General features: G+C 43.1%; 1 protein-coding gene and 1 long non-coding RNA gene across 5 annotated transcripts; one reads left to right on the forward strand and one right to left on the reverse strand.

Moving 5' to 3' along the window:
• Positions 1-1,363: 1,363 nt before the first annotated feature.
• Positions 1,364-16,233, reverse strand: IMPA1 (inositol monophosphatase 1). Of its 4 annotated transcripts, none has more exons than XM_053247187.1 (9): positions 16,076-16,233; positions 13,744-13,812; positions 12,877-13,010; positions 10,340-10,444; positions 9,991-10,036; positions 9,760-9,868; positions 8,258-8,366; positions 6,928-7,079; positions 1,364-5,021 (listed from the first exon to the last, which is right to left on the reverse strand). In XM_053247187.1, exons 2-9 carry the CDS (start codon positions 13,804-13,806, stop codon positions 4,903-4,905), a joined length of 837 nt encoding a protein of 278 aa, XP_053103162.1. In that variant the 5' UTR covers positions 13,807-13,812; positions 16,076-16,233; the 3' UTR covers positions 1,364-4,902. The 4 variants fall into 4 exon arrangements, with proteins under 4 accessions (XP_053103162.1, XP_053103163.1, XP_053103160.1 ...); XM_053247188.1 differs by having other exon boundaries at positions 16,008-16,109; XM_053247185.1 differs by lacking the exon at positions 16,076-16,233 and adding an exon at positions 14,804-15,140.
• Positions 15,135-18,175, forward strand: LOC128323656 (uncharacterized). Its single transcript, XR_008306413.1, has 2 exons — positions 15,135-15,409; positions 15,802-18,175. It is a non-coding gene; the product is annotated as an uncharacterized LOC128323656 (long non-coding RNA).
• The last annotated feature ends 702 nt before the right edge of the window (positions 18,176-18,877 follow it).

Genomic DNA, 18,877 nt, shown 5'->3' on the forward strand with positions numbered 1-18,877 from the left:
CATGGTGTCTTGTGGGATATGTGGAGGACGGGAAAACTAGTCCCAGCCTCTGTTGCTTCCGGCAGCGCAGGTCATGTGGGCATGTGGCTTGTGTGTCAAAAAGATGCTGAGCACTCCTGGAAGTGGGGAGGTGAGTTCAACCAGCCTCCCACCACCACGTGGTCCTGTGAACAACCTCAATGTGTGAAGAGGGCTTAGGCATGGAATAAACCATAAGGTGTTCACCTTGCTAGGTACTGGACAGTGGTTTTATTTATTTATTTCAACAGCAAATTGAAAGCATTAATGAGATATTTGCAGAATTTGTATTTGTCTGTTTTATAAATATGACAACCATATGAACCAGCAGCAGAGCAAGAGAAGGCAATGTGCAACGTTTTGATTTGGTGAACTGAGTCCCCCTACTGGCTGATGGGCTAATAGGTGTGCACCTGTTACTGCAGAAGAGTAGTACAGTTTTCAAGGACTGGTTTTACTTTAGCAAAAGAGCAAATACTTATTTGGCACAAATGCAAGTTTTGTGGAAGTGCTGAGTACAAGCAAGGCAATCACTTTACTGCTTCCCCTATACACACCCTCTTACCTTGACATTTTGAAAACCTTTTCCTTATGTCCTCTTAAAAACTAGGTTTTAATACTGCACACTCATCTCAAGCATGTTTCTTTTAGGGGTGTGCACAAACCACAGTTCAAGTACGAGCTCGGAACTGAACCGGTTTGGCACTACAGGGAGCAGGAGCTTTAAAAAAAGAGGATCAGCCCAAGTACCCCCCACGCTACGCCAGAACACAAGGTCTCCATACATGTGTGGACGACGCCATGTGCATGCTGGCACCACCCCAGGAAGAAGCTGCATGGGGCGGCAGAGAACAGGTAAGAGCCTGCTCTCCTTTAAAAAATAAATTAATAATAATAATAAATAATAATAATGATCATGCTCCTCTCCTCGCCAAACTGGTGCTCAAACTATGGTTTGTGCATACCCCTAATTTCTTTTTCCCATAAAGCCAATGATGTGTATGACTATTGCACTATGGCAAGGTTACTCCTCGATCCGTATGTGAGGATAGGACCTCATAATGCAGTCACTGAACAGATGTACAGCTTCTGATTCTTTAAAAACCTAGATTGTAATTGTGGTGTTTAAGATTGAATCATTGTCTCAGTATATTGTATAAGCTAAACAGTTTTATTTTGTTTCTGTTGTTTTTATTTTTGTGAACCGCCTAGAGCCTTTGAGTCAGGTGGTATATAAAATAAATATATAAATATATAAATATAACACCTTGGATACTGTAGGTTTCTGAATGGCAACAAATGAGCTATTTCATTGAGGGAGGAAATGATCACTCTTCAGTCAATATTCTAAATAAAAACTTGTATTTTATTTATGTTCCTGTAATACATTTCAAAACAACTTTCACTTTACAAAATAAATCTGCTTCATATTATTATTCCAAGTATTTGTCTTAACTTGGGTTTTATACAAAAGCCCAGCGTATCAGTTTGGTCTTGTCGGCTGAGGAATTACTTCCAACACCTTCAACAATAAAATAAAATCCTAAAGGCTTATGAGGCAGGAAATGTCTAGAGTTGTTTGAATCAAGTTTATAATGGTCTCTGTCTTTTGTTACCTCATGCAACTGACCACTGGTGCCACAGCAACTTTCCCAGAGCCTATGAGCTGCAGCCCCAGCACAGGATTGCACCAGTCTGCCATCATTAATAAGTTCCCAAAGTTCATGCCCCAATATTAACGTACAAAGCAACTGAAGATTGGGCTATCAACAATTTACTTCTGTGATGTCTAATTTATTCATCCATATAATTCTAAAGGAAATTAACCTCAAAAGTGAACCTTATTCGTTACATTTAATTTGACAATTATTACAGTGAAACCCCTTAATTCCTCTAGGTTTACAGAGGCTGCATGGCTATGGCTGGAGGGGATACATACTGGAAGATCTAACACAAAGGCCAGAAGGCCGAGTGCATAGAACATGGTAATTTCACCATGCTATGAACAGATTACTAGCACATTGGGAACTACCTCTGAGCCCAATGCAAAGCAGCAAGGCCTGCACATCATAAAGAAATCATGTTGGCTGCTAAGAATTCAGTAAGCACGTACAAGTCTATAATAACCTATGCACATTTATTTGGAAGCAAGTCCCACTGTGTTTAATGAAGCCGACTAAAATAAGTGTACATCAAATGGCAGACTTCATGTATGATTCAAGTCAATAGTACTTAATGCCACAAAGTTCACTTTGTTTAACCGTCAAATACTTGTTTATATCTATGTTACTTTCTTCTCTCAGAAAGGCAAAGCACTCAAACATTTTACAGTAAACTCTATGCCTTAGAGAATTAAATAGATAGATAGATAGATAGATAGATAGATAGATAGATAGATAGATAGATAGATAGATAGATAGATAGATGGATAGAAGCATACACACAGAACAAAGGATGGAGCTAAGGCCAAGACTCCAGACAGGTAGTTGGACTTGATAGGGATGTGCCCGAACCTCAGACTGATCACTTTTAGGGAATTCTGATTGGGAACTTAAGAAAAAAAGAGAGCAGTTCCTTACCTATGTTCCGCCACCCTATGCAACTTCTTGCTAGGGTGAAGTGCATCCCAATAAACGCCCCTCCCTCCTCATAAAGCGCCAACACACACATGGCATCAGCGTATGCACAGGTGCCAATTGCATGGTCAGCATGGTACTGCTGACACGCAAATGCCATCTGCGCATGTGCATGCTGGTGCTGTGTGTGGGGTTATTGGGATGCGTGTTGCCCCAGCAGGAAACTGCACAGGGTGCCAAAGACTCCCTTTTCTTCAAGTTTCTGGTCAGAACTCCCTAAAAGTGCTCGAACTGCTCTTTGGGAATATCCCTAACACTAGACTGTTGCAACGGAGTCTTGGGGCACCTTAAAGATTAACAAACATAGCATGAGTTTAGTGGGCCAAAGCCCACTTCATGTATGTGACCAAATGGATCCTGGCTCAATTCTGTTGTGTGTTGTACTTGAGCATTGGCAATGTGTGTGTAAATAGCTTGTTCAATGACTTCTGTCTAAATATTTCTGTACTGGTTTAATAAATCTGGCATTTGTAGTAAGAGTACTTTCTACTAGAACTTAGGTAACTTTTTTTTAGCTTTGTCATACCTTCCAGAAGAACTGACAAACTACCATAAGGCAAGAAAGAGGGAGAATGCACTGAGAACCATAATACAACAATTGGGGCATGATTAAGCCAGCAGGAAATGACTTGACTAGCAAGCCAGAGGTTGCCGGTTCAAATCCCCGCTGCTATGTTTCCCAGACTATGGGAAACACCTATATTGGGCAGCAGCGATATAGGAAGATGCTGAAAGGCATCATCTCAGACTGCGTGGGAAGAGGCAATGGTAAACCCTTCCTGTATTCTACCAAAGACAACCACAGGGCTCTGTGGGCACCAGGAGTTGAAATCAACTTGATGGCACACTTTACCTTTAAGCACTTGTAAAGGGCTGAACTACATGCTACATTAAATGCTAATTTGTTCTTGGGGCTCCCCCCCCCACTTCTCCCCAAATAGCTGCTCTGGGGCAGCCTGAGCAGGATTGGCATTGCACCCTCACTTGTGTTAAAACTTCAAAGTGTTTAACTTTGACTGTCCTGTCGCCCAACTCTGACATTTCAGCCTCTAAATCACTGTGATCAAGGACACTCAACAGGTCAGTATCAGCAAGGTTTATATGGAGATACTGCACAAACACAACACCAGTTAACATCATGGGAAAAAGAAAGTTGGTCAGTGCAGCACTTGGAGCAAAACTACGCATTAAAAAAAGGGAAATACTGTATTCAACAGTGGGACCAGTGATCTCTCTAATTTTTTTAATCTGTGTGTGGAATGAGTTGTGTTCTGGGCAGGAGTATCAAGGCAGTGTGTGCGCACATGCATTCAGAGTGGGATCTAAAATTAACTTAGCAGACATAAAAAAAACATGTGAGCACAGACATGTATGCACATTTTAGAGGGAACACCGAGTAGGACCATCTTCCCATTGTGATGCTAACATTGGACTATTGGCAGAGAATGGACAAGCAGGACGAATTGCTTAATCCTGCATCTGCTCACTGATTTTCTCCAGAAAAATTTCTCTCACCATTTTGAAAGGCTTCTTGTCCCTTTTCACAGATGACAGAACCAGCTGTGAGTCCAACTGAGAGAAACACTTCCTGGGGGAACATCTGCAGAGAAGAACCAGCAGCCACAGGAAGAGTTAAGCAACTCTCCCACCTGCTAATGGATCTCCCCTTCCTTTTTACAGAACACCTGGGTTGGAACCATGGGTTTGTTAAAATAGCATCTCACTTGGGCCTCAGCTTGTAGAGCAAGTCTTATTTTTGCTTGTGGGGATTTTAGCAATAAACTGCTGTTGTCCTGCTTTTCATTTTAGGCAATATTTTGTTTTCTTAAAATATTCCTCCATGGATTATGATTTTTCTTCCTAGTTTTTTTGAATAGCTTTAATCTAACTGATACAGAGAGCCATGTATGACAGTCAGAGCACCACTGAACAATCTTGTTCTGAAATTAACTGATCCCTAATCATCATTAATTATTATATACCAAATCCCAGCCCTTCTCCCTCAGGTATCTTCCTGTTAGAGACAAAAACATGACATTTAAAACCAATTTCTCACGTGCCATTTACACAAGAGGTAATTTCCAGAAAAGTTGCGATGGGGAATTAAAACCAGGCTTTGAAATGTTAGGATTCAACACCAAACCTATACTCCTCCAGTGCAAAATGCGTGCTTCACATAGAAAACTATTTTTAAGTATACAGATCAGCTGATAGCAATTATCAATTACAGGTACAGGAAGCACAACATTTAATCTGTTGCATCATCCCTTTGAAGAGGAATGATCTGAATCTCTTTTGCTATCCGATCTGCTACAACCTGGCTATTTGCAGCAATAATTCGTCTTGACATCAAATCAAAGGGTTCTCCTAGAAAAAAACAAGAGTACAGTTAGTGTGTGGCCCAATATCTGATCAGATATTATGAAGTAAAGCAAGACAGAAGCACCTTAGCTGAAGTTTTCAAAACATTCTAGACAAGTCACATCAGACAGTCTGAAGGACTGCTGCAGAGTCACCAATATGGGAAACACAGCCTTTGAAGGCAATTCTGAAAAGTCCTGAAAACGGAACAGTACTAGGACAAGCAACTTATGAGTCAGATGTTTATTCTAGAAAGGCCTGCTCAACTTAGGCCACCCAGCTGTTTTTGGACTACAACTCCCAGGATCCCTAGCCACAGTAGCCAATAGCCAGGGATTATGGGAGTTGTAGGCCAAAATCTGCGAGAGGGCTGAAGTTGAGCAGCCATGGTCTAGAAGGATTTTTTTTAGGAATCCAGAATCCAGTGCAGAAATTGAATACAAGAAGAGTTATGCTAAGCGGTAAAGTAAAGTTGTGCTGACCAGTTGGTGTCGACTCCTGGCAACCACAGAGCCCTGTGGTATTCTTTGATAGAATACAGGAGGGGTTTACCATTGCCATCTCCTACGCAGTATGAGATGATGCCTTTCAGCATCTTCCTATATCACTGCTGCCCGATATACATGTTTATAAACAGAGGGCACATTAAATATCTTAAACCTGATTATGTGTTTTTTAAAATAGAAAAGCAAAGCAAATATTATAATTTGACATACTACTCATACTAATCTGGAACATCTTATTGAAGGGGCAAACTCCAAAATAAATTACACACACCCAAATCTCACTGAATGGAACTTGTATACATAGTTAAATGCTTCAGGGCTAGGCCATGCATGACACCCAGTCCCGTCCCCCCGCCCCCACCACCTTTTAAGCTTTAACAAGCAGCTCTAAGAACTAAGGAAGCCTATTTTCTGCTGTTTTCAATGTGATCAGTCTTACAAAACTCCAGAAGTTTTGACTGTAATATAAAACACAAGTGTTAAAAGGGAAGAAAGATATACTTTGAGTGGCTACCATCTTGCTTTTAGATGGTAGATCAAAATAAAAATTACCCTGTCAGTTCAATTACCCTGGACCCTCTGCCACAGAATACCATGCCAACTACTTAATCAGAACTAAGTACCATTGAAATCAATGATACAAGTTAGGACAAGTTAGTCAGGAATAACAATCCGTTTCAATGGGACTGACTAAAGTAGTCAGTAAGTCACCCATAGATTATACATTTGAGGTGGCATCCAGACTTGTGCCCAGTTAGCGCAAAGCTCCTTCCAGGTCTTTGCCCATTTCCTTTGAATTCCCCACTCTCCTAACACTCTCCTCCTCCTAGCTCCCGTTCTTGCTAAGAAGTTCTCAACCCTGGAGAATGGCTCTTCTGACAATCTGAGAGGCTGCAGTGATGAAGAGGGTTACAGCTAAGTTAGAAAATAACTTCCATTTGCATGAGTGTGACTCTGGATGCTAGCCTTGGTCTCTATCCGAGTGCAAACACACAAGTTGTAATGAGTAGTGCTAATAATCTGAACAGTCACCATCTTGTTTCAGGATTGAAATAAAATACTTCCATTAGGATCCTGTAGGATCCCCTTCCACATACTGTAAATTTTGTCTGTACAGGACTACAAAGACACATCATTTATTGGGGAAGGCCTGCCACACGGACATGGTGAACTCATAAGCATTTTTCTCTTTTAAAGTTGTTTTAAAAACAGCAAAGTCTCTGCTTACAGATCTCTGGCATCACATCTAGTTTGGCCCCACTCCCACATAACATGAACTGGATTCTGCCCATCTTTAGTTAACTGGCAAAAAGAAATTGCCTGCACATACCAAGTACTTTTCAAAGTATATTCAAATAATAAATTGGTTAAGAAAACTGGTTGTGTGCACTTCCAATATACTTCACCTGAAACATCTAGCAAGACTCCGCCTGCTTCAGTAATGATGATTCCAGCCCCTGCCATGTCCCAGCAGTGAATCCCCATCTCATAGTAGGCATCTGCTCCGCCTGTTGCCACCAGGCACATGTTTACAGCTGCTGTCCCTACTGCTCTAATCCTAAAACAGAAAGTGCATATTGTTGGAAAGAGTTAAAAGCCTATAGTTTTCCCTTAAAATATGCCAGCTGTAATCCCTATATACCTCCTGGACACAGATAACAGAGCATGAGTAACCACAACCAGGCAAGCATTTAGACTGGACTGTTGTAATGCTCTTTAAGTGAGGCTGCTTTAGATGTAGTTCTAAAGATATACAGTAGCTGCAAGACTATTAACTGGGACTGGTTGCTGGGAACATCTCTCTCCAGTAACTGAAAAGCTTCACTAGCCCTTGGCTTGTTTCTAGTAGGGATGTGCCAATAGATTCACTGTCAAGTCAATTCAACCCCGAACTGAATCACTCTCAAAATAGAGGGCCCAATTTGGGGTCGAGGAGAATCATTCCTGATTCGACCTGAATTGATTTGAGTGATTAAAATGCCATTTTGAGGCTCATTTTGCTGGGAAAATGGGCATCAAAATGGTGCTTCTTTCTGGGAAGAAGTGGTCTACAAATTGGGATCAGCGGGTAGACCAACCCTCCACTCTGGACTTCATGCATCACTCAATTTGGGGGGTCTGCAATGTGATACGACCTCAAATTGAATCAGATTTTGATTCATGCACACCCCTAGTTTCTAGGCACAATTCAAGGTGGACTAAATACGGTATTGTCATTCATAAGCAACTTCCTGCACTGTCAGATGCAGGGATTTCCCTGCAGCAGTGCCCTCTCCAGTGTTTTTTTCTGTAACACTTCATTCCTCATACTTCTGTTCTTGCTCCTGTTCTAACTCCCATACTTTGAAAACATTTCCTATACTTAAAAACAACAACAACAACAACAACATAGTTCTTTCTATCTAAGAGGTAGGTGGCAGAGGAGCATGCAGAAAAATGGGAAACTGCAGTCGAAGTTCTTCATTTTCTGGACACCCATTTTCTTATTAGGGCAAGAACTTGTTTTCTCTTCTTACTATTTGGGAGAACATGTAGGGAACTCCCCATCCTTCTGCAGTCAGCTTAGGGAAGACTTGGAGGGAGTCTTGGAGCAATCAGCTTGGAGGGAGAGAATGGAGAATGAGGCTATTCCTTTGGATCTTGGAAATATATTCATCAACTAAATCTATTAGCAGAGAGGCAGCTTAAAGGACAGCATCAAGAAAAGGGCAACAAATGCAGGGGGAAATGCCATACCCATGGATAGGGATGCTGAGAAGTTTCTGCATGTTTGAAAGAACAATTTGTAAAACTTCGGGATCACGATTGGATCCAAGCTCTGTCACCAAAAGTGCTTTTGTAATATCTGCAAAGTGGAGCAATAAAAGCAATTAACTCTCCATATAATGTCGTTTGGTTGCTGTTATTCAAGGAGAACAAAAAGCAGTAACTAATCTTTAACTGTGTCACCATAGTGCAGTTTTCAATTTTTTAAAAAAAGAAGAATGATGCTTGTTTTAAAATTTAAAAGAATATAAGGGAACAAATGTTCTATTGAATGATACTCATGCTATGCTTCAAAAAATAAAAATGAAGGACACCACCTGAAGATGCTGAGGAGGCCCCAAACTGACTTTTGAATCAGTGATGGTTGGATGTAGCAGAAAGCTGGGGAAGTCAGACTCACTGCACAATATCAGCACGAGCAGTGTTCCCTCTAACATGGATTTACAGAAGTTGTTGCCTACAACTCCCAGAATCCCCAGCTGCAGTGGGTTTTGCTTGGGGATTATGTGAGTTGTAGTCAACAACATCTGGAAATCCCTGTTAGAGGGAACACTGGTGCTGAGCTAAGTCATAGGAACATACGAAGCTGCCTTCAACTGAGTCAGACTATTGGTCCATCTGCTTCAGAATTCTCAACAGCAGGGCTGCACAACTTTGGCCCTCCAGCTGTTGTTGGACTACAACTCCCATCATCCCCAGTCACAGTGACCAATAGTCAGGGATGATGAAAATTATAGTCCAACAGCTGGAGGGTCGAAGTTGTGCAGCCCTGGTCTACACTGGCTGGCAGTGATTCTCCAAGGTTTCAGGCAAGAGTCTCTCTTAGCTTTGGCCGGAGTTGCCAGGGACAGAACCTAGGACCTGCTTCATGCAAAGCAGATACTCTCCTGCGGAGCTATGACCCATCTGTGTACACCCCTTGGAACGACGAGTGTCGAAAATGTGGTGTGAGGGACTGCTCTTGAGTCCTGCTATCTGTTTACTTCTGTTTCATCAGATATTTCTCTGGTTTATAGGTACCAGCTAAAATAACTGGCTGACCTCCTGACTTACGAAGCACTGATGCAATAGAAAAGCACCAGTGCTACTGAAAAGTTAAACTCACTCAACTCCACTGCTGGCTCAGTGGTGGGAGCCAAATTTCAACAACTTCCCCAGAAAGCACTCTGCGGCACCCAAAAATATGTCCCTGAGGGTCTGCAGCACTTAGGGACACATTTTCGGTTGACACAAAGGGCTTCCAGGGGAAGGGGAGGTGGTTTAGATTCCCTCCCAGCATTTAATGTGGAACTCTTCAAAAGCACCAGTGCTTCTCCCACTGTATGGTGCCTCATTAGTCAGGATGTCAATCACTGGCTATATTCAAATATGATTTGAGATTTAATTCAAGCCTGGTTATTTGCATTCCTCAGCTCATTACACCTTCACCTTCATTTTGTAAAGCTATAATGCTATTTAAAAATAAGCCTTACCATGCTGTTGTGATACTTGAAGCTTTTGCCCATTACAAAATGCCCCCTTTCCTTTCCTTCCAGTGTACATTTTGTCTTCTATACAGCTATAGACAACTCCAAATTCCATCTGCAGGAAAATTCAATGTTTTTGTTTTATAGGCAGACACACAGCTTTATGTTCTGGGAATAGGTTATGATGGAAGTATGTTATTTTTCAACTGGATGTCAAAATGAAATTACAAGTGTTACCTTTTTCTTTACAACAAAGCCAATTGAAACAGCCACAAAGGGAAACCTTGAAAGCAAGAGAGAAAAGCACGTTTTAATTGTACACTCAAAAGGCCTCATTTGGGAAAAGTTACACAAGTGTTGCCAAAATGTTAATTGGAAAATTCTAGTCTGGCAAAACCTAAAGTAGCTACTCCCTAACCAAGCAACCAGTAGAAAGAGCCAAGTATGTTCATCCTAGGTATGTAACCTCAGTATGTTCACAGCTCTAAAAGGTTGGTTTGGTTTCAGAGAAACAAGACACTCAAATATTATTTTTCCACTGCACATAGTGACTCTAAGATAAAATAATAATAATGCAGGAACATACCTGTGTACAAAGTTAGTAGTTCCATCAATAGGGTCAATAATCCAAGTAGGATTATCTGACAAGATACTTCCTGCTCCAGCTGCAACAGATTCTTCTCCAATAAAACTAGAATGAACAGATATTTTAAGAATCAAATTAAGAGTTTGCATGTAATAGAATAACACAGTCCACAGTTCAACTACTTAGCAGTATCTTTTTTAAAGATACACAGATCTTAAAACTAGCACCCAGCAAACTATTTCTGGAACATGTAGATTTTTTGGGTAGCGTTTGATTGTATACAATGAACCTACAGGCATAAATACCTAAAAATCATCATGTTGGACCACAGCAATGGTCAATCTTGTTCAGCATCCTGTTTTCCATAGTGGACCACTGGATACTTCCCAGAAGTCCACAAGGAGGATACATGACAACAACAGGCCTTCAATACTGTTTCCTCATCCTCCGCAATTGATATTCAGTGGCATACTGCCTCTTAATAGAAGTTCCATTAGCTGTGATGACTAATAGCTATTGACTGATTTATATTCCGGGAATTCGACTAACCCCTTAAAAAACTAATTAAACCAGTGGCTAGCATTATCTTGTGGTAGTGCATTCTGTACTGTGTGAAAAGGTACTTCCTTTATGGGCTACTGGAGGCCTGTACCTCCATATTCTGCAGTAACACAAAAATAAAACACCTGATTGCTTATGATCAAGGGAGGAGAGCTGGTCTTCTGGTAGCAAGCACAAATTGTTCCCTTTGCTAAGCAAGTCCACCCTGGTTTGTATTTGAATGGGAAACATGTGTGAGCACTGTAAAATATTCCCCTATCTCCTTAGGGGATGGGGATGGGGCTGATCTGGAAAGAGCATCTGCATGCTTACATGCAGAAGATTCAAAGTTCCCTCCCTGGCATCTCCAAGATAGGGCTCAGAGAGAGTCCTGCCTGCAACTCTGGAGAAGCCACTACCAGTCTGTGTAGACTATATTGAGCTAGATGGACCAATGGTCTGACTCGGCATACGGCAGCTTCCTATGTTTCTATGTTCCTAAGTTGTTTCTCGACGTACTTATGAGGGACTTAAATTTTACCACATTAAGAACTATCTTTGCTAAATTAAATAACTGCCTTGGAAAGGAAGGTCCTACAACATTCTCTGCCATGGGATGTGGTGATGGCCACCAGCTTGGATGGCTTTAATGGACAAATTCACAGAGGACAGGTCTATCAATGGCTACTAGTCTGAGGGCTATAGGTCACCTCCAGCCTAAGAAGCAAGATGCCTCTAAATCCAGTTGCAGGGGAGCAAGAGCAGGAGAGAGGGCATGACCTCACCTCTTGCCTGTGGGCTCCCCAGAGGCATCTGGTGGGCTACTGTGTGAAGCAGGATGCTGGACTGGATGGGCCTTGGTCCTGATCCAGCAGGGCTGTACTTATGTTCTTAACAGAATGAGCTGCCCATATAAGCCAGGAAAACTTGTTAAAGTATAAAGCATTTATTCTAACTGAACACCGATGCAATTTAGATGCAGTTTAACACAGCAGCAGCTCTGTTCAGAGGCAACACAGACCCAAAGTTTGTGCTTACCATACATAAGAATCCACACCACGGTTTGAGCTTTCCGCTTTACCTAGAGATGCCAGGGATTAAGCCTGGGACCTTCTGCATGTAAAGCACATGCTCTACCATACTGAGCTACAGCCCTTTCCCTACCAGCTTCAAACTATGCTGGTAGGGAAGCCATCCAACGTATCAGCCCTAAACAAAACAGAGTTTGTGGGGAGGCTTGGGTTCCAATGTCAAATACTGTGGTTAAACAAGCCATGGTTTCATCTTCTTACTTAACCTAGCCACTGTATCTGGAGTTGAGCCTCCAAAGGTTCTGAACCTAGGACATGTCAGTCACTCATTCCCCCCCACCCCGTGGATTAGGGATGTGCATTTACCCCTCCCACCGCTTTTCCCTGCTGGTGTTCGTTCCTGGTAAAAGCCTTCGGGGCGGCAGCGTACCCCCTGCTGCCCCCAACTCGGCCGGAAGTACCAGGTGCGTGTCTGCCCGTCGCATGTGCGCATGTCAGACAGGCACGCACGTGACATGCGCATGCGCACCCGGTACTTTCGGCCAAGGAGGGGGAAGGGGCGGCAGGGAGGTACACTGCCACCCCGAAGGCTTTTACTGGCAATGAGCGCCAGCGGGGCGAAAGCAGGAGAAGGGGTAAGTGCACCCTCTACTGCCCTTAAAGCGGCACCCCTGCCACTTTTGAACTGCCCCACCGCAGTTCCGTGCACATCCCTACTGTGCATCACTACTAAGCACTGGCTAAGGAAGAAGACAACAAAATAACAATCCAGTATACTTTAGTGGATTGTAGGCAACAAACTAGAACTTTGAGTAAATGCAACTTTAAAACCCAACAAAAGCAACATTTTTTTATTTGCTGGCTCTCTGTACTTGATTTCCAGCAATCAAGGTCAAAAGGTTTCATAGCTGTACTTTCAGACAACTCTTCCCTAATAATAATAGAACTTTTAAAAATATGCTGCACCTGTGAGACGGATATTTTTCTGCTATGGAAGAAATAAGCATGTTTTCCACTTTTTGGTCCGTGACTGTCACTAGATCTGTCGGAGCACTTTTAATCATAATGGATATGTCCTTTGTCAGTGCCTCCCGGATTACCTGTAAAGAAAATTATATTTGTGACTTTTTGGAAAGCAGGTAATAAGTTAACATAATTAATTAAACAAACAGCTGAAAAGTTTGATTTCTCCTCCTTGGGGGAAGAGGCAGAAGCAGCAGGAAACATGGACGACAAAAGCCTTAATTGCACTTTAGCAACCATCACACTGCAGCTCAAATATGTATAGGGAATAAGAATTATGTCTAAGTAGTGGAAGAGAATTAATCCCCGCTTCGAACCTTTCAGGCTGTGTCCATTTGCCACGATTAATATAAAGTACTGTATGTTCAGGTAGTGAGGCAGCCATTTAAAAATAATAATTATTATTATTATTTTAAAATTACTATATTTCTTTGACATGCTTGCAATGTTTTTCTAAATCTTGCCTTCATTTTCATGTTTTAAACTGAATCGATTCCTTCTTTGCTCTGCAGGCCACCAACTGTTAGGCACCTCATCTCTACACTGGCAGAAAAAGATACGTTCAACTGCCAAATGGGGGATACGCCTTCTAAATGACAACTCTAGGGGCATGGTGGGCACCATATTAATTTCTTAGCCCATGTGGCTCAAAATGTAAAATTATCTTGATTGAGTTAAATAACCTGGTCAATATGTAGCTGCTTCACATACAACAAGTGAAGCTCCTCAGGATGACATATGATATTTCAGAGTCAATAATAATAATAATATCTTTAATCAACAAGAAAATATAAGAGAAAAAATACATACCTCTCCTGCTTTTCTTGCTAAAGTAACTGCATAGTCCATGCATTCTTGCCAAGGATCAGCCATCTTTACCTAGGCACAAAAAACCAAAAACATATTTTATCAATGAACAAAAACTCATCAATACAGTAATACCCAGATGCTGTGATTTTTTTAAAAGTACCATTTCTTAAATCCTCAGCTTTCAACTAGATAGTCTCCATATTTTAAAATTCAAAATATGTGTTCGCTTTATTTCTGTTGAACTTTTGTACTTATGCCAATATTATGTTTTCATTTCAGAACTTTTGAGATCAAGGCTGTAGTTGTATGTACTCTTACTTAAGCATAAGTCTCATTGAGATAAGTGGGTCATATTTTAAAGTAAATATGAGCTCTGGCTGCAAATGCTGTGAAAATAATCTTAGTGATCAAACAGCAACAATGTAATATGTTGACAAAATGGTTCAGAATAAATAGGATGTATAAGCCAGGCTATATTTTTTTAGCCCCATGCATGTCAAAAAGAAAGCATGACCTGCTGGAATCCACATTAGATAGACTGGGTCAGAAGCAACAACTCTGACCCCTTCTTTGCTTTTTAGCCAGGTCAGCAACTCAGCAGTTTGGTGAATTGAAAGCAATCCTGAATTTTGTACAGGTTAACAGTAGTGTATAGGAAACACAAGTGAAGCCAATGGGAAGACCTTGACTAACGTTTTGCCAGCTGAGCACGACCCATCAGATATTCTGAGTGCACAGATAACAAGCCTTCTTGGCTGAGATAACCAGATCCCATGATTTAAGAACAGAAGACTATGAACTATTTATAGTTTTTCACCCATCTTTCACTACATGAATTGGGTTCACTCCTACCCCAAACGTTTTAGAACACAATCAGCAAATAATATAGATGGCAAGGTCAATGTATTGAAGAGCAAGCTACAGAAAGCAGGAAGTAAAATTTAAGTACTAAACGCTTCAATAAAACAAGAGGAGAGAGAGAGATTTCAAGTCCCAATCTGTAGCATGAAACTCGAATGAATTTTGAAGATATTCAGTTTGGCCCCTAGGAATCTAATACCATTTGAGCCTCCGAGTCCGCCTGGAACACAAAATCATCATTCAGAGTATCTGAGCAGACGACCTCCATAGCAAAACCATGCCAGGATGCTCATCCTGAGGGCTCTTCACCTGTTTGAGTGTTACCCCGCCTCTCTTTTCGGCAGCACGAACACCATCTTCCCTCGCCTGCTCTTCTAGCCAGAAGGACTGGGCTCTAAGGTGGGAAGACTACAACTCCCAGAAGCCTTTCTTCGGATCCAGGAAGAGGGCGCCGCTTACGCAAAGCCTTCTGGGAAATGTAGTTCACTGCTCTGCGAGGTTTGCCTTGATCTTCGGGGAATCCCGTCAAACTGCCGGATTGCTGCGCTGCGCTTTGTTCATAGGGCCTGCTGGAGATTATGCTGTCACACAGAGGGACATCACCGCAGGTCGTCTCAGTTCGTGGAGAAATGTTGCCCACTTAACGAGTAGAAGGTTTTCTTGTGTGAAATTAATCTGTGACTTCTTCTATAGCGGCTGGAGCGCCATGGAGATTTTTGCAATTTTTTTATTTATAAAATGTAGTTTATGGAGGACTGAGCAGCGATGGGATGTGTGCAGGGACATCCAGAAAGAAAGACGTAAGGTGCAAATCACGATTATATGTTCCTAAATGAATGTCACACATAATTCTGTACCTTGTTGGGTGCTACACAGGGGTGTCGCTATAATTAAGCAGATGGGTTCAAAGAACACAGGGCCCCCAGCTGCAGAGGGGCCCCCAGCTCCACCTCTCCCTATTTTCTTCATTAGCTCCCAGGTGCTGCAGGAGTTACCAGCCAACACTGTCTGAGGCTCTCCAGCTGGTGAGAGAGAGCCTTTCCCATCACCCCCAGACGCAACTTATGGAGAGCCTCAGGCTGGCCACCCCCGAGACAAAGGCAACAGCTGACATTTGCTTTCTGAGCCCTCCCTAACTGCAATGCCAGCAGCTCCCATCGAACATGGCTTCCATTTGCCACTTTTCACCTTCTGCAGGCAGAGCACTTGCACAGATCAAAGGCCTCCCTGAGCAAAAACCGCCTGTGGCCCCTGATGGACAGGAGATGCAAAAGCAGCCTTGTCCTGAATCACTCGCCTGGTCACCACGGCAACTTGGAACGAAGGCTAGGCGAAACGGGGGAGCGGAATAACGTGGGCAAGCAGCGGTGAATCTACCTGGCCTTCCAGGCTCACACACTCACCGCTGGCTCTTAATCATTCCTCCCGCACCGGCAGCGCGACTGAAGGAGGAGATTAAAAGGAGACTCACCCGGGCCGGCTCTTCTTCCCAGCCGGCTTTGGCTCGCTCCTCCTGGCTGCCTATCAACCCCGCGGAAGCACAGACCCTGCGTTCCAGTTCAGCGCTGCCCCGATGACGCAACGGAGAGGGCGGGGATAAGGGAAAAGAGAGGTTCTGCTGTTGGCGGCCGGATGTCTCGCAAGCCTCAACCAGCCCTTTGCACTGAACGCATAGGAGCTGGGGTGGGGAGAGGTTGGGCGCGGCAGCGGTTATGAAAAGGGTTCTCAGACTTGGGTCCACTATTCCCTGTAAGATGGGCGCGCACAGATGAATCCAGCCACCCCCGGCTCAGCAGAATCCATCACCCGCGCAGTCTCGCAACTGTGCTCCAATGGCTGCATAAAGTGCCGACTGTCTTTTCCGCCGCCGCCGCTGTGTTAGCTCTTGCTGTGGACGGAACTGGAAAACCGGCTTTTTCGTGCAAGCCATGAAGCCAGAGAGCCTTGGAACAGCTGACAGGGTGGCGAGGCTGTGGGCATTTTAAGCAGCCATTGGAGGGCAGCGAGACTGCTCACCCCTCTTGACACCGAAACAGTTCCCACACCTGCGGTACGATCCGAATTTGGCCCAAACTGCAGAAAATGGTACGCGCCCACCCCTACTACTTCCTTTCTAGGTTGGAATAAACTGAGATTGGTCCCGATGTCCAAGCTCACCAATCTCAGCTTATTTTTTTGCTATTTGCTTCAGAAAACCTGACATCTCTACCCGTGGGTTGAAGTTCACTTCAGATCTTGGGTTCCTAAGAAGGGGCCAAGATTGTGGGTTCGGATGTCGCATGGCTAACCTCAGTTTATGCTAACCTGAAAAGTAAGGAGACTCTTGTGCAAGGATGAGATAGGGAAGCATGCACTCCTGGAGCAGAGGGGATTGGGCATAGCTCAGTGTCAACTGGTCTCACAAAAGGTGGCCAGATTTGGCTTTTAAAAAGCCAAATTCTGGCTTATGGCTCACATTTGACTTACGAGTATACCCCTTAGGTTCTGGCAACCCCTTCTGAACCCATCTTTTTAGTGTCACAAGATGGTAGCTCAAGTAAAGATATTTCCTTCTGTGCAAAGGATGACCAAAGTTAACTGCAGAGTAGTCAAGTTTGCAGTATTTCCACGAACCTTTTCATGGAGGAGGCATGGATGTAGGACAATTTGCCTGTCTTTAATCGAGTGCAATGTAGTTTGTGAAATACTGGACCCCACAGTGACTACACCATTTCCTGTATTTGTCAGCCTGCATGATGCTGGACAGATGTAGAGCAAACATGTCCTGTTATATAAATATAGAATGTGGTTCTAGATGCCTGAAGTTGGCCTGTCCTAGGGTAACACCATAGTGTTCTCACATTTGCACATGTGACAAGAGGTAATAAGGGTGATGTATATAAAGGTAAGCAAATAACAGAAAAACCTGGGTTGGGAGAAAAAAGACATGGCTCCTCTTGATGTCTAATTAGAAACAATCTATTGTAGGCTCCCAGGGTAGCACTGTCATAAGGAAAAGTAAGGCTTCCAATAGTAGATAATAGGATGGCCAACAAGGTGGCAAGATGTCCACCATTGCTCACCTGCCTCCCACCATCACTGGAGCAGTTCTTCATCGAGTGGAGGCACAGCCAGTGCTCTACAGGCTGCCACTCTAAGAGATGGTCTGCCTCTTATGTGACGGTCACATCTGTTGCCACCACTACCACCTGACGGCACACACCCTCCTATTTTATTTGTGGACCACCGGGCTTGTTATGAAAGGAGTAGATTACCAGAGATGCATCTCCAGTACTCCATTCACCTTTCCACGCTTCCTCTTTTGCTTCCTTCCCCTTTTCTTAACTCATCCGGTTGTGTGAGAGGCAGACAGTCGCAGCAGCTAGTGCCACCACAAAGGAGGAGGAAGAAACAGCGAAGGAGTCCAGCCTGAGCATGTGTGTACTAGGTGAAGCAGAAAGAAAAAAGTTGAGGGCGGCGGCGGCAAGGTGATGGTATTTGGGGCCCTCCAACTATGCTGAGATTTGGACAGCCAGTGTACTGTAGGTCCCTCTTGAGCACACATCTATCCATTATACTATATTGTTTTTCACATTTATTTGTTCTGACAAGTTTGTTATGTGAATTCTTCATTTTCCTAGTACTCAAATAGGCTTCATTTTTCTAGCACTCAATATTTTGCTTCTAGGAAAATGCAGCCCCACCCCTGCTCCAGCTAGCATGAGCTCTGTGTGGAACATGGTGATTATCAGGGGCACTCATTGTAATGATAAGCAATTGATTACATAACATAATATAATTAACTTAACAATATGCTGTACAACCCGTACACCCTCTCCAGTAACACTGGGGGAACCTTTAGAAAAAGTATTTTTACACACACTCACTCTTAGTGCTCTTCCACTATTGCTCTCAAGCATGGGGGAGGAAAGAATTTTTTCTGTTTGTTAAAGGCTACCCTGTTTTGAATAGTACTGCCCCTATACAGAATTAACTTTGTTCCACCACCCCTTTTTTCAGTTTAGTGCTATACAAAAGTGCTACATGTTAGTGGAGTCACTTTGTTTCACTCCTTATTCCTGGATTTGATGTGAGTGGTGGAAAAAGCATTTTTTTGTGTGGGGGTGGGGAGGTGGTATGTGTGGCTGCTCCTAAGTGGGATCTCAGTGATTGATCCTAAAGCCAATAGCACCCATTCCTATATTACTTTGACCTTTTCCACTGTAGACATTTAGTGTGTCCTGAAATTATGTCCTTGAGCAGTGTAGGATCCTCGGACATATGCCCAGGTGGC

The sequence above is a fragment of the Hemicordylus capensis genome, chromosome 4 (genome assembly GCF_027244095.1).
Source record: "Hemicordylus capensis ecotype Gifberg chromosome 4, rHemCap1.1.pri, whole genome shotgun sequence".
Classification (NCBI taxonomy): Eukaryota; Metazoa; Chordata; class Lepidosauria; order Squamata; family Cordylidae; genus Hemicordylus; species Hemicordylus capensis.

Excerpts from the sequence above, each read along its gene's own strand:
- IMPA1 (XM_053247185.1), bottom strand. The coding sequence starts at position 14,872 with ATGGAGGTCGTCTGCTCAGATACTCTGAATGATGATTTTGTGTTCCAG. Across the intron at positions 8,367-9,759 it reads TCAAGTATCACAACAGCATG|ATATTACAAAAGCACTTTTG; the intron begins GTAAGGCTTATT and ends TCCACTTTGCAG. Across the intron at positions 5,022-6,927 it reads AGTCTTGCTAGATGTTTCAG|GAGAACCCTTTGATTTGATG; the intron begins GTGAAGTATATT and ends GTTTTTTTCTAG.